Source organism: Homalodisca vitripennis, chromosome 3 (assembly GCF_021130785.1).
Source record: "Homalodisca vitripennis isolate AUS2020 chromosome 3, UT_GWSS_2.1, whole genome shotgun sequence".
NCBI classification, from domain to species: Eukaryota; Metazoa; Arthropoda; class Insecta; order Hemiptera; family Cicadellidae; genus Homalodisca; species Homalodisca vitripennis.
Genome location: NC_060209.1, coordinates 162,522,507 through 162,548,950, shown reverse-complemented (window position 1 = coordinate 162,548,950; position 26,444 = coordinate 162,522,507). Strand labels below are relative to the sequence as shown.

The 26,444-nt window shown below is 32.6% G+C and overlaps 1 protein-coding gene across 1 annotated transcript; it reads left to right on the top strand.

The window, feature by feature from the left end:
- Positions 1-3,661: 3,661 nt before the first annotated feature.
- LOC124357713 (UDP-glycosyltransferase UGT5-like) lies at positions 3,662-24,894 on the top strand. Its single transcript, XM_046809721.1, has 6 exons — positions 3,662-3,723; positions 9,851-10,186; positions 11,699-12,193; positions 18,405-18,636; positions 20,935-21,154; positions 23,187-24,894. Exons 2-6 carry the CDS (start codon positions 9,869-9,871, stop codon positions 23,458-23,460), a joined length of 1,539 nt encoding a protein of 512 aa, XP_046665677.1. The 5' UTR covers positions 3,662-3,723; positions 9,851-9,868; the 3' UTR covers positions 23,461-24,894.
- The last annotated feature ends 1,550 nt before the right edge of the window (positions 24,895-26,444 follow it).

Below are 26,444 nucleotides of genomic sequence, written 5' to 3'. Positions count from 1 at the left end.
CATATAATTATCCACGACTCTTCATTACTGTGCTGTGTGTGTAATTTTCAATTCTGTATGCTGATAATTTGACTATCAGTAGAAGTCTAGTGAATAATTTGTAAAGAATCCAGTAAGTGGTTTGTGTATGAGGATTAACGTGCAATCTAGATGTCAAGGACAAATAGTTTAATAAATAAATTTATTTGGAAATAAAAATCAATCACGTAAACTCCTTAATGTTTCCATAGGCATTTTTTTAATTATCAAAAACTTTTGTAGATTTAGTGATTGAGTAATTGAATCCATCATTCTATATGACCGTTTAGAACTTACATGGTTCTGCAATAAATCAGTGCTGATGTCGCCTATGGGTTCCTAAGTTTAACCGTTACTCATGTCACTAAAGTAATGTATCATTGCTGTGGTAAAGTTGCCTAGGTCACTGTCATGAGTTCTGTAAACCGCTAGTTGATTGTAATGTTGGTCATATACGTGAGGTCTAACGTCAGTCCCTACACATCCTCCAGTGGACATACATTAATACCCTGGCATTCTTGCGTCTTCTCCATCAACTTGAACGGACTGTATGTCTCGCAATTTCCAAACTTTCCTCGTACTCATGTTATCAGATCTCAACCAAAACAATGAAGTTTAATGTAGTTTTTGTCGAGTGTAGTTGGATGGCGTGAGTCCAATTTATTGCTGCGTATACTGATGTTTATGTAGAAAATATTTAATTGGCCACGCAATTTCAAACAGTTCTTATTCTTCAGTTCATTTCTTAACCTGTTTCATTATTCAGACGTCATACAGTTTAACCTTTCATAATGTATTGCTATTATTAATAAGCAGAACTTGACAAAATTTAGTGGCTAGTCACATACCCGTAGTCCTTTCCTCCAAGGATGGATACTTATACTTTAAAATTCAACTGTTGCTGCTCTGTAAACTTGGGCTGTGCGATGTCTGATTTTGGCACACACACCACACAATTCTGCTAATGACCATTGGTTGTGAACTTGCTTTACAATATTTCACTACATGTTAACATAAAAGCTCATATAAACAAAAAATATTTATTATTCAACCAAAATAAACAGGTTGAAAATCCATGCAATGTTTTTAAACGAAATTATTAATACCTTAAAAATCTTTCCTCTCAACATAAATCAGAACGTCTTTAAGTAAAAGAAATATTTAAAAAAGTACTTTTGAATAATTTTTACATGAATGAAAATTGTATTTCTAAATATCACTATTTTTATGATTATAAACACAAATAGTGTGTTAAGTCTTTAAGCAAAGGAAATGTATAAACACGTGTTTTTAAATATTTTATACACTAATTATAATTGTATTCCTAAATATCAATGTTTCAATTGTTGTAAATTGTTTAAAGTACGCAAACTAATCGAATGCACCCCTCCACTACCCTGTAGTATCAAACAACTGTCATAAAATAACGATAAGTTAGGATCTGTAAGTTTGGTTTTGTACAGAAGCAGTTTTTAAGATTTGGCGACCATCTTCATGTAGCCCCATAAGAACAATGTTAAATACTAAGCACTTTTATGACCTTTGATTTTAATCGTAGAATTGAGGGAGATTTATCATTTTTTAACGTATCAAAACTGTATATAGAGTGTTCGATATTTTAAGCGATTATTCAGAAAAACGTACTTTTATGTATTTCAACATTTTTATAACAAATAATGTTATAAAGTGCATGAGATTTAACATTGTTACTATAGGGGAAAACTAAAGCCGGCTGTTAATGGAGCATTATTGAAACCATTGTAGTGTTTACAACATACAAAGGATGTTCAAAAAAGGTTGCCACAAACTTCTGTAGCTGATAGTATACTCATCATTTCAAATAAACATGCCATGTAAACATAAGCCGAGAAATCTGACATTTAGCCGGTAGCGGCCATTATGTATACAAAAATTTACCTCTATAACTAGTAAACCTACAGATACCAAACCTTCAACATAAGTTATGACAAATAAGAAGAAATATTAATAAAATGGTGCCTGTTGAAAGCCAAATAACAAAAAAATTAATATAACCTAGTTATAAAAATCTTATAAAAACCAAATATTTTGCAATTTTTATTAAAATTTTAACAGTACGAAATCCGTTAACGCATAAGCGAGCACGACCACTTTAAAAGTATGCTTGCTCATGCCGGGAGCAACAAACATTATTGTCAGTTGAGAGGCATCAGCTGTTTTGACATGTTTGTTGCTCCCGGCTTGTGCAAGCATACCTTTGAAGTGGTCGTGCTCGCTTATGCGTTAACGGATTTCGTACTGTTGGAATCGTAAAAAATTGCAAAATAGTTGGTATGTTATAACTCTTTTATAACTATACTGGAGAGAACTAAAATATTGTCTTCTTTGCTTTAATGTTAACAAAATATTGACTAATGAAAGCTTTCAAACTAAAAAGAAACAAAACAAAAACAGTATAGTTATAAAAAATGTATGTGATGAAACTATTTTGCAATTTTATTACAATAACAACAGTAATTTTATCTACTAAATCCATAACGCACAAGCGAGCTCGACCACTTCAAAGGTATACTTGCACAAGCCGGGAGCAACAAAAATGTCAAATCAAGCCTCTCAACTGACAATAATGCATGTTGCTTGTGGAAGTATATATATATTTTTTTTAAAGTGGTCGTCTATGCGTTGTTGAATAGCATAAAGTTGGAACTGTAATGAACTCTATAAAATAGTTGGTATCTTATACAATTTTTATAACTTTATTAAGGTTTTTAACTAGCACCCTTTTGTTAATATTCAAGCAAATCACTTAATAATTCCTTTTAGTTTTGTTTTTATTTGTTGTAACCTACGTGCAATGTTAAGTATCTGTAGCTTTTATAGTTCTAGAGATAATAGTTTATTTATAAACAATACAAAATGGTACCTATCAGTTAGACGAAACATTCTTGGCCTATTTTTACAGAACTTTTTCTGTTTGGAATCATGAGTACTATCAGCCACAAAGATTTGTACCTCCTGTATGTGGTGACATTCTGAATTATTTATTAATTCGTTCTCAAATATTCACTGAAAACAAAGAACAGTTTCATATTAGTAGACGGTATTTACGTAATATAAGCCGCAGAATTTGTTGAAAACTCTTTAATTGTAGGTCACCAACGTTTTATATTTTTATTTTGCAACCGTAACTTTATTTTATTGTAATAATTTTAGCTGAAATTGACGACACAATATCACAAAAATGAAACAAAGTCATATGCATTCACATTTTAACATCCCCTATTGTAATATAATGTGGCTGAGAAACCAATATCAAAGCAGGCAGACTCGCTTTCACGGCCTTTCCTCATTTTTAATGGCACGCCGACAGTCATAGTGCACACAGAATTATGTTTTCAAAAATTTAATTTAATATTTAAACTCTTTTATTATTAACTTTTATTTTATTCAATAACTGTTATTTAATCTCTTGGAAAAACCCAGTCGTCTCATACAATTTCCCAACCACTCATCCAAAGCTCCATAATAACAGTACAGGATAGTTTATTAATAGTTCAGTCACACATTTCTGACTGAGAAATACCGTTCCCACTCCGTTATCCAATGGTGTGATAAGATAAATCTTTATCTGCGTCACCTGCCACTCCACTATCAGTTTACAGGTAATAAACAATCGCAACTACAAGCTATGAGTCCATCCGTCTGTGCTCGGCTCTCATCCGACCGGTAAGCATCCATGTTGATTTTCATAATAATTCTTTAATAGTATGAATCTTGCTGTTGCTGAAATGTTATTCATAATGGATTGAGCGCTCTTACTTTCTCACTGAATTGCTAAATTGTTCTAAATGTAAAACGTTAGTCATATTATTGCACAAGGATGTGCAAATGAAAAAGTTGGTTAGAACTTAAAAATTATTATTGTGGTTTTAGGCATGAAAGTAAATTATGTCCTATTTTCTTCGAGCGTCTAGCAGAAAATTAAGAAATGCAGTATGTATGTTTCATATAATTAGCTCACTTGTATTCTTATATTATTATAAATGTTTAACTTTTTATATAAAGTGTAATATACTATTTTTCATGAAAAACCAAGAAAATTAAACTAGATAAAAGTCACGACAGGAAAAATGTACGGCCTAAAAATTTGTCTAATGACGTAAAATATAATGAATGTTGTGCAACAAAAAAGAGTATCTGTATATTATTGAAACACAATTTTCAGAAGATCACCAGGGCAGTCAAACCGAAGGAGTCTAGCTATTTTGCTATAAAAATACTTAGTGTTATTAGATTTTATCGAAAAATTTATCCTGTTTGTGTATTAAGACAATTCATACGGGTTTAGTTACTAATTACCATAAGTATAAAATATTGTTATGTATAAACACATGTCTATATTTTCACATTATTGAAGTGTTACGTTTAGTTTATCTACGAAAACATAATAAATCAAAAAAAGAAGTTTATAAGAACTAGATTCAACTTGAAACATATACAAAATTATTCCCTTAAATTCTACCACATTCATTGAATTCGTAAAGGCTCAATGACTTCAAAGCTCAAGAAGTTGCCACAAGTCAACTGGGGCAAATGCCTGACTTGCCACAATTGACTATTGAAAGACAAAATAAAAAAAAAAACTTAACAATTTACAAAAAATCATGATCAAAAATATAGTTAACTATTCTTAAGGCCGCTCACATGATAGATTAGGAAGATATTTTGTTGGTACAACACTGTAAATTATAAAGGTTTTTGAATAAATAATTAATACAAATAAAGTGAAATTGCAACCGATAGTCTTTTATTTTATGTATATAATTTAAACATCGGGGCCCAGTAAACAAATTTACGTGATAACAAATTGGCCGTTTTACGGTTGATTTAACTTTAGAAGAGTTCAGATTTACAGATATCGTACTTTCTACAGGCCCAAGGATATATCAATTTCAAATTTGAAAATAATCCGCTAAAGTTCCTAAAATAGTATTCTTGTTTTTACATAAACTTATAATTTTAAATTAATCATGCGTTAGCAAAATATCCATTGTGTTAATTTTAAAATTTGTTCGTAAATCTTTCTATATAGAGAAACTAAATCAGTTGCATCTACATTAAATTTTAATATTTTATAATTTTAAGTCTTTAATTAAATCTAAATGCAACTTTATGTTTAGTCTACTAACTAACATGGCCAAACATCATGTATGAACACCCAAATATTAAAATGTTTTTAAGTCCCTACAATACCTCTCTTTATATATAAACAAACCTCCCACTACATAGACAAAGTAGGGGTATAAGTAGTAATACATAGACACCACGTGTCGCATAAAAGACTTCGCTGAGGCTACATAGAAAATTTTAAGACTATAGACTTAGCTCAATTATACAATGTTGAGTAATAGACTTTACTAACGATCCTTCAATAAGTTATTTTTAAACCCATATTAAAATTGGATTTCTTGAAGGGTTTTACTAGGCTACAATTTTAAAAGAAACTGTATTACATTATGATAATGAAATTAATAGTAAATTATGTTGGAGAAAAGAAGAGGCTGATTTACTTCTCCTGATAAGAAATATGACATGAGGGGTTTGATAACATTTTGGATAAGATTAATTTTATGGAGTAAAACCGTTAAAATTTACAACATATCAATTGCCTTCAAACGCCATTATTATACTTATGCGTTCGTTACAACATGCGTCCGGATACGTATAAACATGTTACAAAATGGAAAAAACAGAGATAACGAATTGTTTGAACCAAATATGATTAGAATTTTGTAAATTGCGCAGCCTATGAGTAATCAGTTGCATTTTATAATGTCTCTAGCTTTCTCTTATCGATACATGTTTGTCTAGGCTACTAGTACGAGCAACGTTATTGGTTTGAGCTACTGAAATGTATGGTAATGAATACTTAAAGCAGCCGAAAAACTAGCAAAACTATTAATTATATTTAACAATATACCTGATGCAAGTTATTTATCTTGTAGATTTCAAGCATTAGTAATACAACTAATGGTGGATTTTATAGACATTTTTCTATTGCAATCATCCTTTTGACGGAATGTTTGGGAGACCTTTTGCATTTTCTCCAATCACGACCCTAAGAAACGAGATACTACAAAAATAATATTCAAATAAATATATAACTCGCCCGAAAATTGAGAGATCCGTGTTTGAGAAGTCCCAGTGAAGCAAATACTTTTTGCAATTTAACTGTATTTAAATTAAATTAGGCTACTGTCATTTGCCTAAATTTAATGATTGGTAAATGTCGTTTTGGCAGGTATTTGATCTAAAAATTTCAAGTCATTTCAAGCAACATTTATTTTTACTTATTTTTTAGATAGCTCTTTACGTTTAATGATGATAGCTGTTTAAAGTTATAGAAATGTACAATTGAACGGTTATAACCAAATATTTGTTAACAAATAAAATTTATGATTAATTGTAACGAAATCTAGTACACAATTTTACAAGTAAATGTACATACTTATACAATTTTTGTCTTGTAAGATTTCAAGATTATTGGACTTATTTGAAAGTGGTACCATTAAATTAAGAGGGAACATTTATGAGTGATAACTGCACGCAAGTGTTATGCAAATTAAACGTATACTAATAATACATATTCAGTTCTAAAATTTCGAAATGACGGCTATACGTGAAATCTACCTTTCTCCTGACTAAGCCAGAAGAGGTTATTTTTAACTGAGTCTAGTTTATCAAATTACTTATATTCATGAAACTTACATGCTAAAAGTGTAACATACTCCGAAAGGTTAAAAAGTAAAACTCTTTTAAAGCTACTGACCCAACTCCTTCAAATAGTTCCATGCGTATTTCATTGTACGGCTGTAGTTGTATTTGCCGGGCTGCGGAGAGATCTTGCAGGAAAATACATTGCTGTAATGCATTTTGTCTACGATGGCTCTCTCATTATCTTATATCTGTTCTAAGTGTTTGACTGATATGATACACTTAATTCAGACTGTTTGACTTGTCATAATGTGTTCTAAAAGTCATTGAGATCTCAGAAATCATTTAGTCACTCTTGAGTAAGCCAGTATTTCTTCATTACCTACCTGTTATAAATGGCAAACAACAAGAAAAACGACGAAAAGTAAAGAAGTATGCTTCTTTCAACTATATGTCTTACTCGTAACACATTAAACTAATTGTGACTAAAACATGCATTTTCAAATTTCAGTTTACTATTGTGATCAAAGTGACATGAGAGTAATGATCAGTTCGGAAGTATCTACTGAAGTAATGTTTATTACTCTGTGGCAAGTTTTTTTACCTGAACTAAAATAATGGTATATAAATGTATGTGTATGAACAAATTTGAAAAAAAAGATATAGCTAAATTCAACAAAATGAAGGGAAATACAATATGAAATAATATATAAGCAAGTAAATAAATGTCTCAACTGTATCGTCTTCATTACTAACCATCAATCATTGTAAAGTTCAATTTCCATAAAATTATCTCTTATGGTTTCATAAAATTATTTCAATTTTGATTTTATCACTAACCTATGTGAAATAAATCACAACACTAGTTTATATATCACTGGTACACTGGTTTTGTAAATTAGTGATCGAAAAAAAAACCAACTTTTGGTAAAATGTATTAAAGCATGTATTAGCTAAGGCCCAAGCATGTTTAGAAACTAAATTTTAATATTTGTTTAAATTATAGTCACTCGTGGTACGAGTATTATTTTATCTTTATTCCTTAAACTAATGTTTAACTTTGTGAATAATGCTTATATTCTGTTTGTTTGAAAAAATATATTGTATATAAAAGAGTAAATAAATATTGTCATTCACTTAAAAAGATGAAACAATGAGTTTTTCTCAGATAATATTTTTCTTAGCTTGAAACATTTAATAGCACATTAATAATGGTTATATCACTGTCAGCCATCTACATAGAGAAAGTTAAAAGCCACAACTTTCAGCCAAATAGTAGATCTTTATGTGATTAACTAATGTTGATTTAACAATTAATTACGTGTCTGCCGGTGGGTGTAAGTGTGTCAAGCCGTCGATCGATTTCTCTCTTGGGCAAAATTCTCTCTACCGATTTCAAGGAAACCTTGACTGTGATTATACAATTCAAAGTGTCTCTCGGTTAATGGACTATTACGAGAATTGGTTCCTGTAAAATTCCAGATTCCGTGCCCAGTGTTCTTACAGTGAAAACAGATGAAACTAACTGCTCTACATCTAACATACAACAAATTTTAATAACTCACTATCACATAACTTTAATGGTTTACAAACCCTTCAATGGAGGATTTATCTATTCACTAGCTAAGTATCAAAATTACACAGGTTTAATTGAAATCCGTGTACAAGACGAGCTCCGGGAATCTTTTCTATTAAAAATCGTATAAAAATTATATTACACACTATTACGGTCCATAATGTAAGTATGTGCACACTGTGATGAAAATAGTTTACTGTTATTTTTACCTTGTTTCCGGGTTGGAAACCAAAACCTATACTAGAAAAATATGACATTTAAAACTAGAAATCTTTGACATGTACAAGAACTTCTCACTAGGAAAAAGCAATGAACGAATTCCTATGTCCAGGCTATATTTTTTGAATAATTTCAGTTCTTGTGTGTCAGTTATCAAGTGATTTAAGTCGTTATTACATGGAACTTTTCCTACATAGTTTAATAAATTATGCGAATTACAATGCATTTGATTTTAAATTATGAATGTTTTGTGGGACTCTGATATTTTAAAAACAAAATTACAATATCCCTTATAACTTGGGCCCAAGTTTGACAATGTATTTTACTTCCACGAACAAATGCTACGCAATAGTTCAAATCAAGTAAATACCTACTTCCACTATGTACCTAAACCGTATAATATACATATGGAACTAATACAATTCAAATAACGATGATGAATTTTGCATCATATATCAAAACATCTATGATCATGTGACTGCCTGATCAAGTGGATTAGAATAAGGTGACAGAGAGAGGCACTATTTCAATGCTATAATAATTAATAAAGTACAAATGCAAACCAAGAAAATACTTCACATGAATGTTGGAAAGAGATAAGAAAGTATCATTAGTTTCATAGATATTCTCTTATAAACAAGGTTCTTGCCAGTGCGGGATACGCACAAGCACATCCCTCGCGATGTTATGAATACCTATTATGTAACAGTTTATTGTAGGGGTCTGATCATGAATAAATTCAACTAAAAAGGTTCAAGTTTTGAAGATGGGTAACGGAATCTACCAGTCAGAGGCCCTAACCTTTTTCTTAATTAATGCCAGTATCACTGTTATATCCCCTCTAACGAATTTTGGTTAGTTTTCACCACATAATAAAACTATTAAATTTATTGGCTGAGCGTTACCGAAGCCTATCATTTGAAGGACTAGAAAATGTTCTGTCTCTTTACTATATCTCGAGATCGACTGACAATAGGATTTTTAATTTTGCAAAACACTTGATTATCGTATAAGAAATATCGAGTTTTATTATGGTGCATGCCAGTTCATTGGTGAGCATTAGTGAAAATTGTTCATTAGCTTATGGATGCAAATGGATACAAATGCAAAGAGAAAATTACAGAATACATAAATTGGAAACCATGACATTTGACATTGATGGTATGACATTTGAACATGTGCATTGTACCATATACAGTCTAATAAAATATGCAGTAGACCTGAAATTTTGCTTGCAACCTCAGAGAAGCTGTTTTGCCACACGTGATGTGGAAACACTGTTGTCAATTTCGGTGTTAATGCAGGTTCTTAGCAATTTGGTTCTGATTATATTATTCTTGGCAGGTAGCCTCTTCCTGAGCCATGCTGGAGGCCCAGCTGGTGACCGTTCTGTTCTGCATGGGTATGGTCAACTCCGCCAACATCCTAATGATAACTCTCGGCGGCACCAAGAGTCACAAGGTGCCGTTCCTCGCCCTAGGCCAGGGTCTGGTCTCCAAAGGTCATCAGGTCACCCTTGTCAGCGCCTTCCCTCAAGACGGTGACTCACCGGTCGAGGAAGTAACCCCTAGGAAGGTAGAAGAAGCGGTCATTTCGTACAGCAAGTTGGATATGCTGGGTCCGAAGCTTCGCGGAGAAATGCCCTTCAGACTCTCGGATATCTTCGACTACGTTTATTCGGTGAGGTTATGCCTGGTAATATTTCATAAGAAACCATTATAAATTGGATATATTGAGCATACGCAAGTATCATAAATTAATACGTTAAATTTATAAGTGTGAAAACATATTTATACAATTTTATCATATGGTATGTATATTTAGTTACCTTTCTTAAGAAAGATAGCTTCATATCCAAAGTGCAGTAAATAATTTATGAAGTGAATGCATATTATTAAGTTAAGAATAAACAGACCTATGGAATTTAAACTTCACTTCTACATAGGCACATTGAATTCCTTGATGATATACGTCACTCAATAGAATTTGCCTGAAGGTCAGTGAACTTTTTTACATTGGTACTATGGGTAGAAACGATGGCAAGGAGAAAATCGCATAATAAATAGATTTTTAGACGAACTGAGAACTTCCATATGACATTTTAACTTGTGGACTTTTTTAACAGTGAAGCCTTTTTACCCGACACGTGGTGTGGCGTACGCCTACCTTGTAAATTAATCAAAGTCCTCAGTTGGTAGATTAGTTATCTAACATGGTGTTGAGCACATCGTGTAAAGGTGTTTCTAATATTCCATTATCACAAGGTTGCTAATAGTGGCTATGGAATATACTTACCCGACTAATAAAGTAAACGAGGTAAATAAAACATTCGGGGCACATAAACACACGTTTATTAACGATCTACTTCCACAAGTACTGTATTATTTATTTTCAATTTGTAAATATTGGTCAGAGTAAAGTAAATAATGAAGGTCATAGAGAACGATATTTTTAAGTTCATGCTAACTGATGAACTAATCTTCCATGCTGTTTGTGTTTGCATGCTCAGTATGTTAGTTCAAACAACACTACGTTAACTAAATGAAATTACTGTAGTAGACACATTGGGTTTCGTATGCATCCCTAATTCTCGATTCAGAGGTGCAAAAGGGTGAGATGGGAACGTGTATAACTAACCCTAATGATACTTGGAAACATCTCGCTAACCAGACCGCTCATGTTACAGTTATTGCATCTCATGATGTCTATAACCTTTGATTGTATAGTTAGATAATTTATAACTATCCAATGCTATAATGGCATTCATATCGTAAACCTAAAGCTCGGAAAATTGAGCATGATTCGGTGTATAGGCTAGCAAGTAATGCGTTGATGCTTCTCTTCGGCTCGGCTGAATAGAAACGCGAGTAATTCTATTTTATAGTGTTAATTTACATAATGCTCTTAATACTGTTTCCAAGTATATTACTACCACGCATTCTGAATTACACTTGACTAAGGTTTTATTTATCCAATAACCTCTTATATATTAAAGTACATAACCATCAAAATAAAAATTGTCCTCAAGTTTAAAGTCTATATTATACCTAATTTCTTCTATGTGTGCGACGCTTTGCATCTTCAACACACAGTTACAGCTGAATAATAATGTGGATGGCCGAGTACTCGACGCTGTTGTTTCCAAGTAAGTTATCACACAAACGAAATGATTGTAAACATTGTTGTCTCCAGGTGTGTGATGCATTCTACACGGACCCCGCCACACAACCGCTGCTCTCTATGAAGGTGGATCTGTTGATACTGGACGGAGCCTTCCCCGAGTGTATGCTGGCACTGGTACATTACTTTCGCGTGCCTTTTATATACCTCAACACCGTGGCCTTCTACAGCTACCAGTTCTCCCTGGCGGGCAACCCTACTATGTACTCGACCACACCCTTCTTCGACTCTTATCACACCGATCGTATGACATTCTTGGAGCGCTCCCTCAACGGCGTCCTCCACGTGCTGGCCCGTGGGGTCGTCTTGTTCATGAACAAGTTTTACATGGAGCCTATCGTGCGGAAACATTTTGGTACTGACATTCCGTCGATTGATTCCATCGGAAGAAACGTCAGTCTGATACTTCAGAATGGGCACCACAGTGTGACCCACCCGCGCCCCTTCCTGCCGAGTGTTGTGGAGATTGCCTGTATACACTGCAAAGAGCCAAAACCTCTGCCTAAGGTAAATATAAACTACAATTTAAAGAGTACTTTTGTATACCGAACACATTACCCTTAGTTCTATGTTGTGTGTTTCAGGTCTGTATATTAATAAGCAATACCACAGTTCAATAAAATAGTTTGCTTAGAGTTACTAAATTATTGATTTATGAGTAAGAAAATCAAACGGGATAAGAAAAATTAATTAAAGCTAAAACCGTTTATGAAGCTCTATTTAAACTCAACTGTTTTAATACAAAAGTGAGTATAACAACCTTTAAATGAAGAGATTCTCAATAAATTATTCAATCATGTATAAATATCCGTGTAAACACTACGTGTGTATAATAAGCTTGGAGATATAAGAATTGGACCACGATTTTAGTATTTAAATAAGGTAGATATGATGTAATGTATTAATACTTTTGAAATGAAAAAGATTAAAATATATTGCCAGAAAGATTGCTCAAAATACTTTACTAGACGTTAAATTCTTATTTTATTTTATCAGTTGAACCACTTCACTGATCCTCAACTCTTCACTGACCCCCGACTAGTAAAACTTTCAGAAATCAGTTAGCCAAAACTGCTCTGACCCTGCATGTAACACTTCTGAGAAAATGAGGCTTTACCAAGAACAATATGAGTGTACGCCATACAGTCACATTTACACTTTTCATTTCACACTCCGTAAGATATTTTCAATGTGGCTTCCGAAGAAATTGATGTGAAAGGTTTACCCCTGATTTTTTTTTTGTCGTATAACGAATATTAATATAATGAGAGCAAATAATATATTAGGCTGTGAATTAAATGTATATAATACATGAACAAATTAACTAAATACAGGTATTTCAATAAACTCAATAGACTGTCTCTCTTCTGACACTAAGCGGATCGCCATTGTTTCTATTTCGAGGTTAAATATTGTTGGTAAAAACCTCTTAGTTCAAATAATAATAACTTCGTGTCTTCTGAGAACCGCCATGCGAGATAATATCCAATTTAGTTTTCTAAATTTCATAATACATGAAAGAATAGTTATAGACTTAATTACACCTTACGAAATATTTAAGAAAAAGAATGATGCAATGATTGTTGTCAGCAGTTAGGAGCCGTTTTCCTTTGCTCTAACTACAAACAAAGACTTACAAGACTTTCCTTCTCCTAACAATAGGTTAAAAAGTATAATTTATACACGTAAATGAATGTAGCCTATTATTGTAAACCTTTTCATTCGAATGTTTTGTAGTTTAAACATTCATGTTATTACAAATAAAAAATCCTTAAATTTACAATTTTAAAATTGTTTATTTTTTTAACCAAAATTTTATAAATTACCTGGCGGTCAACCCCGAGTTCGTTGGCAATTTCCTTGTGAGGAACAGTAACACCATGGTCATATTATTTTTGAATGGCATTCTAAACACTCCTGACATAATTGATAGTCAGTGAAATATATTCTAATCTCCTTATCCATTATGAAAGTTGAGTTTAAAAATCAGTCTCAAGTCGGATAAGCAAAAGATTCTTATAAGTAAACATGAAGTTACTGGAAACTCTCTCCAATATATTACGATCAACGATTTGAGTAACAATTTAACTATTTTAGGCCAGTATGGAGAAGTCCTAAAGTCGAAGTCCTTAGCTTTTTAGTTGACACACTCATGATGTAATAAATGATGGGAGTCAATGTTATTTTAAAACGGAAGTATTTTACTTATGTATTATTTCAGTGTTCAAGAATTATAGAATTTCTTAAACTAAAGTCTCATGACGTTTTTATAGTCCCTAGAGTACAATAAGGCATCGAAAAGCTCCACATGGTCTCAGAGTTTATATAAAAAAACAATTGTTAGGTACCGAAAAGCTTTGTTAACTGGTTTTTGTTGCTATTTATTTCTTGATTGTTATGTTTTGGAGTGATAGTAGTGATAAAACATATAGTGCCATTAATAAGAAATAATCAGTTACAATGATTTCATGAAATTATATACAAATATAGTAAACAGGTTACTTATAGTCTGCAGGTTTAAGTAATAAGTCCATCCATAGCAAGAGTACAGTCAGGTGTGTTGCGACTAACACTCCAGATTTCTCCATTTCATCCATTTTCTCCTCTTTCTGCCATTTCCTTCACATTTTTGGTCTGTGTTAGTATAAATGTAAATAAAACTTCTGTCTTCAGTTGGACATGTCGGTCTTGTTCCTACTTCAGATTTGTTCTACTCGCTACATCATTTTACTGCTCGCTTGGATATTTCATATAGTTATAAGAACAGCCAACACAAAATTACCTTAAATACATCCTGTTGGAAATATGTTGGAAAATTTATCCTTCCTTGCTTTTGAGTTTTTTTTAAACACATCGTAAAATTAAAATAATATTAATTTTTATTTGTTACAAAGCTTGTTGGCCGAGTATTAGTGAAGCCTATTCACTCGTGGGATTAGAACAATTTCATTTGTACCCGTCTGTCGGCACGATACCTCGAGAACGAACTCACTAATAAGTTGGAAATTTTGCCTAAATGGGCTAAATGGGATTTGTATGAGGAGTAGTGCCAGTTTTATATCGATATTAGAAGTAACTACGACGGTAGCAAGAACATTTCTCGATAAATACATTTGTAAACAAACCGAGTACAATCAAAGGCCATTTTAACATATGAAATAGTTAACATGCGGACTAAGGACATTAGCAACATGCTTGAAATTCTGCAAATAACCACAACAAAGCCTATCGTAACAACGCGACATGTGCTGCGGTTTACCCTTCTATGTTGTTTATTTGATGGAAATTATCGTATCATTTTCTTTATTATCATATCAAATTGCGTTTTGTGCTGTAATTTCGAATTGTTTCAACACGAGAAACATCCTGTTATTAAGATTAAAAATGGTTAATCCTTTATTTTCACCAAAATTATCAGCTTATTAAGATTATTAAAATGATATATCACAAAACCCATATTACCTTTAAAAATTCATAAAACTCGCATTCATACCACCAAATTGAGCTATTTTGGAAAATTTCTAAAGTTGAAAATAATTTGGTTGAGTTCCTTGGGTCTAATTAAGGGATATTAGAATGAAAACATGACTTGGTATTGTCGTTGTACGCACCACACGGGTGCCTTTCTTTAGCAGGTATACAGTACAGTATAAAGGTAAAGTAATAGCTGTCGGAGAATAGTGATTTGGATCATATTTAATTTATAAAACTATAATGTAATTTCACCAATGATAACAAGTTTTCTAGTATAACGAAATTATTTTCGAGCTAGAAATGCTAATAAAAGGCATAATTAAGGCGTATTACTCAATAACTGATTCAATAACTGATATTACTTCATTGCATACTGGAATTTTACTATATACAGTACAACAGAGAAAATGACGATAACAGTATGCGACATTACGTCACAGATATCTGTAATATTTATACTGCACTCAGCGGTATATCTCATTACAGTTACTTTATCAATTATCCTAAATTGGGTGTGGTTTCATTAAAATAAAACATGATGGAAACGAACTTATTTATATTAGCCTAATAATCTGTAAAGGTTTAATGTTTCATGGTAGATATCGTACATTAATGCAATTACAGTAATGCATCGTTGCAGAGTTATTTTACATCGAAATGGCACAACCTATTCTAATTTTTTAAATTATTACATTACAATTATTATATTACTGTTTTAATGCAGTGTTATATGGCCATATGGCATAAGCGTTGTTCGTTCTATTTATCACTGGTAGTAAACTGAATACTTTTTCATAATAGCTATTATTATGTAATAGAAAATTTATATTATACAAGAAAAAGAAATTTTAAATGAATAAAGAGTATTTTGGTATAATCCCTCCGTCGATAGAAAAAGGTATTTTGTAACAACTGAATTTTTATGTACTTTTGATATCACAAACAATCTCGAGATTCAAAAAGTGTATAATAAAAGGTTTTGGAAATATATAAGAACAGTTTTAGTTTTTCTCTAGGCTCATAAAGTAATAGCTGTCGGAGAATAGTGATTTGGATCATATTTAATTTAACGTATCAAGCTGGCCAACGAGCATACGTAGTTAACATATTTAAAATATTAAATTTTGTTCCATTTTGAAGTGGTTTCAGCATTTGTTTTCCAAGTTAGAGGTGATTATACAAGTCTTATTGGATATATATATATATATATATATATATACACATATATATTTACTCATTATCTCGAATATCGTTCAAAATAACAAAACAAGCTTAACTTAAAATCTTTAGTAAATCTTATAAGCACTCCAGAACACATTTGGGATTTTCTCTAGTTTAACAAATTAACGGTGTTGCGATCATTTAAAGTAAAGATAATATTAAAAATGGCGTAACAAACTGGTCAACGATCCGAAACACGTATATGATCGATTTTTGAATCAAGTTTAAACTTATTTGGGCTTTTTTGGTACAGTTATCGTTTTTAAAAGCCGATATATTTATAACACATTTTGAACGGGTATGGTTTCTTCGGCTTCGGGAGGCCATGTTTGGTGAACTAATGTAAAAACTTTCGGTAAGTTGTCCCGTGTGGGTGTCTGAAATAGGCTCGTCTTTTGTATGAAAAAAACTATCTATAAACCACCCAGCTAAAATTAGTGAATTCCTCGGTCTCCGCAGCACGATAGAAGCTTTGGTATTATTAGACGTTATTTCTATCCAAACAACGTCATTTCGGCTTGATAATGCGGTTACTTTAATTAAAAACACCCTTTTGAACTAATTATCAAATATCTTGGGCTACATATATTATTGCTAAAAGTGTACAAAGGTAACCAATAGCGATAAGTATACAAACGTGTTTCCACCAACGGTTCTACTTACGTAAGTATTCGTATGTGCCATTAACGGAGATTCACAGTTTTTAAGGTTAAGTAATAAGTGCAGCCTTAATAAAAGCCTTATCGGAATCGATTTATTATACTATAGGATACTGTAATAGAAATGCTAACTTAACAAAATTTGGCTCAAAGCTCAAAAATCTGAAATGTTTGGAGCGAATTTCCAAAAATCTAGAAATATAGTTAGCCACATTGGCTACTAAAATTTGCAGGTTTATGGAGGAACAGTATTTTAAAATCCAATACAGATCTTTACCTGTAGGACAGCATATGTTTTATACGACTCACACAGTTCCATAATACTGAAACTAAAGTTAACTGTACCAAATTGAAAGTAACTTACTTTTAGGGAACTGTTTCGGCTGAGGTGATATCAATAATTGTGAAAATTTCTTTTACTATTTTAAAGAGACTTTATATGCTTCCAAAACAGATTTGGTCAGTTGACATATTCATCTAAGAAAATAGTATTTAAAGTCATAGATAGGTGTGAAAAATGATCTGTTGAAAATCTCTAAGAAAAGTAACGTAAAAAGATGTTTAAGGGTTGCATTTACCATATGGTCAAGTTGACACAAGTTGAACAGGGAATAAAGAATAGTACGGCATTTGCAATGAAAGCATTCTTTTAACAGGACGTTAAATAGATTACTCTGAGGATTTAAATCACTAGAGAGTTACGTTGATCAGGTGAATAAGCTCATTAGATTAGCTCTTTAACAACTGTGGTGTGTATATTATAAATTTTTGTTTAATAGCAAATTTTGGAGGTGTAGAATTTGGAATAATAATTGCATACGTAGATCACATTTTTTCAACTTGATATACTTAAATCTAACCGTCATATACGTAAATAAATTTTAAACCTGTCTCAGCCAATCATATATGGACCAAATATGTGGCAAATTTTAGTCTCTTTATTTAGTTTTTTTGCCTGTTTTATAACTATATTTGTTTCTGACGGTTGGTTTATGTGTGTCAAGCTAAGAAAAAATGTAATTTTTTCAAAGTATTATTTATTTTTAACTCTTTCGATATAATCCTATTTCAACTTCCATCTAAAATACGGTGGCTGCCGATCAATTTATTTTTTTAGGTCCAGAAATTGTAAGAAAATACTGTTTGAGAAATTATACAATACACGTTGGTTCCCAGCTCCGGAATTAGTACATCGTCGTTAAAAACCATTTGAAATTTATTGTTGTGGCTAGGATCAATACACCTTTCAACACACTTTCAGTAGTTACAACCAACCTTGCCACCATAGCTCATTTTCCTTATGGAAATTTTCAGACAGTTACTGTTAATGAGAATAACATTTTTTTGTATTTGTGCATTTCCAGGACCTGGAAGAGTTCGTGACAGGAGGAAATAAGAAAGGGTTCGTGTTCGTTAGTTTTGGAACGTCCGTGCACTCTTCGCAATTTCCTGAGCGACTTCGGCTGCTGATGATAGAAGTGTTCAGTAAACTTCCCTACCAGGTGATGTGGAAGTTTGTGACAGATGGCGATACCATGCCAGACCTGCCTGACAACGTACGACTGGCTCGGTGGCTGCCTCAGCAGGACTTGTTGGGTATGGACAATATGTTTCTGTATGTCGGTTTATATACTACATACGTAACGGGTCCATGACATATCTGAACATCATAGTTTATTAATACTATCGTCAGACAGCTATATAAAGAGTAGTTTGATGTATGTTTAGCTGTCGCTGAATTTTAAGTACATGTAACCGTAAGAAAATGTGGTTTGGAAAAGTAGGGTTTCATATTTTTAACCCTTTTCATTCTCACCAATTTCGACCAAATCTAGCGTGGCTGATGATCAGCTTATTTAAATAAAGTCTATACTGTGAGCTTATGCAATGCAAATTGATTCTGGACTCTTATACTGTTATGATTTTAAAGAAATATTTTAACCGTTTGCTAACCAGTTGTAGTATTGGCTGACCTGTAGCAAAGTCTTTTACTCGATAGGCTGGAAAATAATACATTTATGTCTGCCTTCCCGCACGGTATCTCGAAAACGAAATGATCTACAGACTTGACACTTTGTGTAAAGCTTTATTTCTATATTTATATTGATTTTGGTGTATGTCACTTCGTGGGAGTTTGCAAAGCGTTAGCAAATATGTTTACTTACTTTATTATCATAGGTAATAGGTGTTAGATGGTTCAATTCTGGTTGTTTAATACCTTCCAGTTGAACTTACATTTGGTACAGCAAAAACCGATTTATCACTTAAATCTGAGCAACCCTATGGATATCCAGGAAAGACACATCACTAATAGCAAAAGTCAAGATATGGGTTGCAAGGAGAGTTAGATAGGTCTAGATTACTATAAGGGATAACAGTTGGAGTTGGTGGGTCTCCATAAGTGTTTATACCCAGTTGTTAACGCAAGGGTGTGTAACCCCCATGTCCGCTTTGAATGGAGAAGGTGGTACAGAGCTGGCCTTCCTTTCTTTCAAGGAGACGTGACTGAGATTAATACACAAAATCCTTACCCATCCAGACTATCCTGTGATTCCGGAAGTGGCCCTAAGGTCCTTTTAGGCCCAAGTGTAGTTTCTCAGCTTCTTGTCCAAAACATTGATAACCATAATGGGAACACTACAATTTTATAGAATAAAAAATCTTTTATACAAAATGCGTTCAGTCATAGAGTATTGTTACTCTATGAGTATTGTTACACATTGTTACTCATAGAGTAATTGAATCTAATTTAGAGGATAGAAAATATTAAATATTTGCGATAAGATTTCATTTCAGTGTACTTGGGTTGTAGTACCCTCTCTGAGCTCTTCGGAACTTGTATTATTTGAACACTGCTATGAAACCTAACTTTATAAAAATGGTGAACGTATCATGTGGCAAGATATCCTGTGAAATATATCATCCTTAATTTTATACAAAGACAATATGTTCTATGGTGGTGCATGTACAACCATGGAATTTGGAAGAACGTAATTTTTCTGTCAATATCTTTTTGAAAGGTTACATGTCTCTCTAGTTGTTCATAAAAATACCGAGAATTAAATTATATTTAAAAGATTAACCATTAAGCTAATCAACAAATTTTCACAAAATCAACTTGTATATTTGTTACAGCAATGTAAGTTTTCCTGGTGCAATGGAAAACACCACGTCCAACATTTTTACGCCAATTAAATCGTGAAATATTTCAATGTTGTTCACTGTCATCATTAATTAACCAAATACTAAACCTGAACTATTGCTTAAAATGTTTTTACGCAGTTAGAAAACTTGGATTGTAATCAGGATAACAGCCTATAGCAACTAAAGATATTTGGCAATCATTTATAATACACTCAAGTAATGCAAACATCACACTTTAAATCTCAATTAAGGTAGCATAACTGTTACTTTTATTATTTATTATCAACGACGCCTCTTTGCTTGTGCCTAAAGAACATTTTGGTCCAAGGAAGAGTTTGGTAAAATAAAGTCAGTCCGTCTCCTTTGACAGAACTCTGACAGAAGGATTGTAAAGACTTGAAACTCGTTACACGGCATGGTCAGGCATGGCTTATTTCACTCTGCAAAGTTGAAAGATCTCTCTGACACAAACTGGAGGTCGACGGCTTAAGATGACTTCTGAACTTCCAATGTTCCTGCAGATTATTTGCTTGACAGGACGGGATCACTCATCGGTCAGCCATCCAAGAAGCAGTCACCCTCGACGTACATTTGTCTAAGGAAGAACTCTATTGATCCAGTCCTTCGGTACTCCGTTGTATTTCAAGTTATACCTAATTCTAACCTATATATTTTAAGTTTGACAACCGTTAATATATTGAAGAGCATGTGAAATGGTGAATAATTATTCAAATCAATTGACGGTTGCAGGACATCCACAATTGTTGGCATTCGTGAACCACGGTGGCCTCCACAGTATAATAGAAGCGGTATACCACGGTGTGCCGATGGTTACTTTGCCCGTCTTCGGCGATCATTCCGCTAATAGTCGCAAGACGGAGGTGGACGGATGCTCGATCACCCTGGAGCTGCGAACCGTCACCGCCGATATTCTACTGGCCGCCATCAACAAGATCATTGACGATAAAAGGTCAGTATGGGAACTAGTGAATACCAGAAGCAGAATTATTGTAAACAGTAATGTCTACTAGAATAATAACCATTTGCCAGAATAAATCAGGTAACAAGAACACAAACAAAAAAAAGGTCGAACCGATTTATATACTTTAGGTATCTTTCGTTACCATCCTCAGCACATAAATATCTTGCAGTTTTAACTAAAAAAAATAGATGCGTAATTTTATTTTAAATCTGCTAAGGAAGTAAGGAAAGTGTTTTAATCTTCGTAAGAAAGTGCTGAATAAAGTGGCGTAGTTTGAGTATTTACAAATACTGTTAATACAGTAGTTTTTTATAATTAAAAAACTTTATTTAAAATACAGTTGAATACTGCTGAGGAAAACACTGGGAACTTTCAACTTACCACAAGTTTATTTTTGCGAAATCTACTAAGTAGATTTTTAATGTATTAAAGAAATCAAAAATTTATTTTTAAAGACCTCCAAAAAGGTATTACATTCATACCTTTTACAAAGGATATCTGTCTATACTTTCCTTGTGATCTGTCATTTAGATATTATCAAATCGATTTTTTGCATCTGTCAGTTTCTTTCATTCCTTAATATGAAGAGGATTAAGTAAGTTTTATAAAAATCTTCTAAAATTATTAGAAAATATCAAAATCGTTGACTTAAATTATTCGAATGTTAAAAATGCTTTACATTTTAAGGGAAGAATATAAAAACAGCAAAACTATGTGACAAGATGCTCCAAATGGCAAATACAATTACGAATACGCAAGTATTAGTTAACTATATTGCAAAAACAAACGAAGATTATAAAAGTTCGGAGAGTGATGACAGTGCTTTAGTTTATCTATAATCTCACTATGTCGTTCAGTCATGTACTAAATGCATCGTCATCTAATCGGTCTTGAGTCATGTATTATTATTTCTTTGATCTTCGAAAATAGTTCTGTAAAATCAATGGTAAGGATTCAGGAGATCTAATTTATGGGTTTATGTCAGTATGTCTGGAATTGAAGATAATCATCACAGATACTACCAGACCTTTTTCTTGCTTCGTTCCTGATCCCTCTTTTTTAATTTAGTAATCTTTAAAAACCCACCCAAGGTCCTTACTCTTATGTCTACGTTTCTTTTTCCAAAAGTATTTTATTTATAGAATAATATGTGTATTAGGCGGAAAGATTCAGACGCATTATTATTTAGATTATATTCTTGTAGGATAGAGTATGGAGTGTAATTAAATTGGAACAACTTTCAATTTGTGTTCATTCTTTTCTGATAAGTCACTAAATTTTAAATATATATTTTTACAGTTAAATCTAGATTACATAGTGATCACTTGTATTCTCTCCATGATTTCCAATGCATATCAGTCATAGCTGAAACGTTTGTGATTTTTTCTCCACCGCTATTAATAATCTTGTATAAATCTTAAAAACCAATATGAGAATCTTTTCCTTGCCTAAATTATTATGTTACTTTGTGCTACATGAGCTATACTGTATTTATTGTCCTTTTGGCTGATTGCCATTTTTCTAAGCTACTGTTCTCCCTTACGCCCATTTTTATTTCCAATCATCCTACTACAAATATATTTAACGTTCTTAGCCCACAATTCTTATTCGAAAATAACGAATCTCATTGCACCTCTGGTCATTAACAATCAAACATCTTCTCTTTTGTGTGTACCTTGTTACATTAACTTGCTCGCTAATGGAGTTCTCTTATCAGATCGCTTCGTGGCCTCAACCAAAATTCCGTATCCTAATTTATATTATGTAAAGGACCAAATTACAAGGATTTTAGCTGCTTAAATAATTACTTACCTTTATAGTATTTTATAGACTTGTACTTTTTTATTTATGCTAAAGAGAATAAATCCACACAGCCATGCACTATTCCTTTAATATTAATAAACTTCTTATCGCAATATTTTAATTAGTTTTAGCAGTGTAACACCATATCCTGAATTGATCAAATGACCTTCAGTTGTAGTTTATCTCACCAAAATGTATTTCTGTTAACGGTCTTTAGGTACAAGAGGAATGTCGAGCAGCGATCCTTGCTGCTGAAGGACCAGCCAGAACCCCCGCTTGAGAGAGCACTCTATTGGGTGCAGTATGTACTACGTCACCGCGGAGCGCCTCACCTTCAAAGCGCTGCTAAGGATCTTTCTTTCATACAGTATTTTATGTTAGACACGGTAGCAGCTCTACTGGTTACTTTATATGTTTTAGTTCTAGTTATTCGAATAGTGTGGCGAAAGTCTTATGGGAGGAGAAAACTAGATAAACTCAAAAGAAATTAATTACGTAATAAACTTTGTAATACGAGGATGAATAAAGTACGAAATATTACTATGTATGTACTATGGAAATACAAAGGATATAACATAATTGCTTGTAATTTCTGTGAAATTCATTGAGCAAAATCTATAGAAACGTTTAATTAATTCCTTGCGACGGCGAATGACGTGTACAGTCGTCTATACACAAGCAACGTATTTCAGGGAACACACAGTTTGATAAGCATGTATGCAAACCTAGTTGAGATGTTACACACTTTATATAAATTTGTATGTATTCCATACCTGTTTAATTGAAGCTAATTAAAATTTTTTATACAGGATTACGGGAGCTAAGTATTGATTGATAATCATAATAAAGGGTAATTCATTGAAACTAATCATCTTAAGACATGGGCATTTCTTTCTGGTCGCGTCCATCAACTTGCGCTTGCTTAAAAATTGAAAATAGCAAGTTGGGGTGTTCGCGTTTCGCGGGGTCTATTTGTTTTTCGGCACCCTAATTACAAATTAACTAAGCCAACTACTAATCCAATGAATTAAAATTGGATTATATAAAGTGGATTACTGATGATAGTATTACAGCTACTAACTGGCTTTACCAGGTCTCTTCCACTAAATGTTTTCCAAAAGATCTCTAACCAAAACGATAGAAATACAGATATTCTCTGATAATATTGCAACATCTTGAATTGCACTTATATCAAATAATTATATATAAAAACGAACACGTCAGCGTAAAGTTTGGACTCTAGAGTAACTTTAACTTTATGTGGAATACGTAACATTAACAATAATTTAAAATCTTAAAGAACAAAACTGTAAACTAGTAAATTTGGGTAAACTTTATCGGAAGAAGAAATTAAATTGTTCAAATAACAAAGCCCATCAATTAGTGAGAGCCGATGGCCGAGCAGTGTAATACATCAGAGGTTGGATCTAAATTAGTGATAGCTCGGGTTCAAATCCTGTCTGTGGCCGTAGAACATTTTATTCTGTATTGATTCTTCTTCTAATTCTGTTTAATAAAATCCTCCCACAACCCAGGTTTTCAGGACGACAGATAAGCTTAAAAGTAGGTCGGCCACTCACAAAAAAGGAAATTCATTTTCGAATAAATTCTTTTGCTAAAATTAAGTGGGCTTCAGTTAATCTTTTATTCATCCTCGTATAGGCTAATCTTTAAAATTATATTCATCACTCTAATAGCAATAAATTACACACATTAGTCGTTGGCAGTGAAATAATAATTAACTAATAACATGGCCTATTCCGTATATTTACAATCATATCGTTCCTATGGAAATGATCAGTTAATTAGATGTGAAGTCAATGTGTTTTTTAAGTAGTATTTAGCAATTATGTCAATGCTAGATAAATTAATTAGTTTATTATTAGACTTGTTAAGTTGAAAATAAAAGACATAGTATAGAATCATACAGCGTATGTGTCTCCCACCCAGTAATCATTCAATACAGTTTAACAGTTTTAGTTGCTCCCGACTGTTGTGAACTGTCAATATCAATTTATTTTAAGTCCTGACGTATTTAATTACTTGATAAGGCAGGTTGTCTTTGTATGTTATTATTAAATGCATGATAAACCAAGTAGCTTTTATTGGTAAAAGTAATGATAATATAGGCGCTTTCAGTTTTCTAACAATATTGCTCAAGCTAGGGAAATCAAACAGAAAAACGCTTACTGTAGGAAACAAAGTTATGCCAAATGACACTATCGTTGGATAATATTTTTAGTCTTCAGGAACAGCAGAACACCTTTTATTAAAGTAGACATTACTAAAAATCCGAAGAAAACTTGTACAAACGCTGACCATCCTGTAGTTGTCTAGGCCAACAGATGTAATTCTATCCCAGCAGTGTGAAAGTACTTAAATTTTCAAATATGTAATAAAAAATTAAATAAATATCAACGTATAAACACATTAAAACACTTTATCATTGATGCAACGTTTGATATTTTTAGAAAACATAATATATACCGATATAAGTGATTTTTAGGTACGGTGTATGTATCTTCTCATCTGGGATTTTCATCCCACATGCAAGAAATTTTCCAAAATGCAAGATTCTTTCCTCATATGGAAGATTCTTCCTTCACGAAAATATGTCCTCGATTTGGAGTTTTTCTGTTTTAGCATGAACTCTTAAGCTTACATTTTTACAAAAAGAAGGATTTTCTTGATTTACTCACCTCTCTATCTTCTTCTACTCGTACTCATTGGTACTTTAATTCTTCAGGCTTTGAATGTAGCGGAGCTTGCTAACAATCATTTGATGTTTCTTGGTCTTTGTCGTAATGTCTTTTGGTTATATTTTTGTATTATTCATTTCTAATGTATTATAGGAAGCACGGTTTAACAACGCCTAGTGGCGAGGGAGTTGTGGGAAAATTCAAGAATGTCTAGCATGGAAAATGGAGTTAAAATAGCACTTAACAATCCACAGGTTACGACCATTGATATTAGCTATATTTCATTCGAGGTGGAGTGATAAATGAAGACTCGCCACTTAAGAGTGTGGTTATGTCATTCTGAAAGAAACGTGTACATACTGGTAAGATGTAATTAGACTGGTGAAATATAGTATTTAATTTCAGGACATTTAATTGCGTAAATCATGAAAGACTTCTGCGTAAGTTAGAGTTTTATCGTGTCGCTGCCTGACACAAAACTGGTTTGCGTATTACAATTAGCTTGAAGACAAAAGCCAAAGTGGGCAAGTCTTTACCAAAACATTCAATAATGCCATTAATCTTTATGGTGTCCCACAGGAACCACTTCTGGAACTTATTTTTTATTCTCACCTCACAAAATTGAACTTATATATCTCAATTTGAGCACAATTTAAAACTGGAACAGACGTTCACGATACTACCACCTGCAAAGATAAAAATAAAGAACAAAAAAACAACTTGTAAATAACCTCTCTAATGTACAGAGTGTCCCACGAAGAGGTTTAAACTTTTGA

Bases quoted from the DNA above. Each gene is read 5' to 3' on its own strand.
- LOC124357713 (XM_046809721.1), top strand. From the start codon at position 9,869: ATGCTGGAGGCCCAGCTGGTGACCGTTCTGTTCTGCATGGGTATGGTC. The intron at 10,187-11,698 runs GTGAGGTTATGC...TGTTGTCTCCAG, and splicing joins TCTTCGACTACGTTTATTCG to GTGTGTGATGCATTCTACAC. The intron at 18,637-20,934 runs GTATGGACAATA...TGACGGTTGCAG, and splicing joins GCCTCAGCAGGACTTGTTGG to GACATCCACAATTGTTGGCA.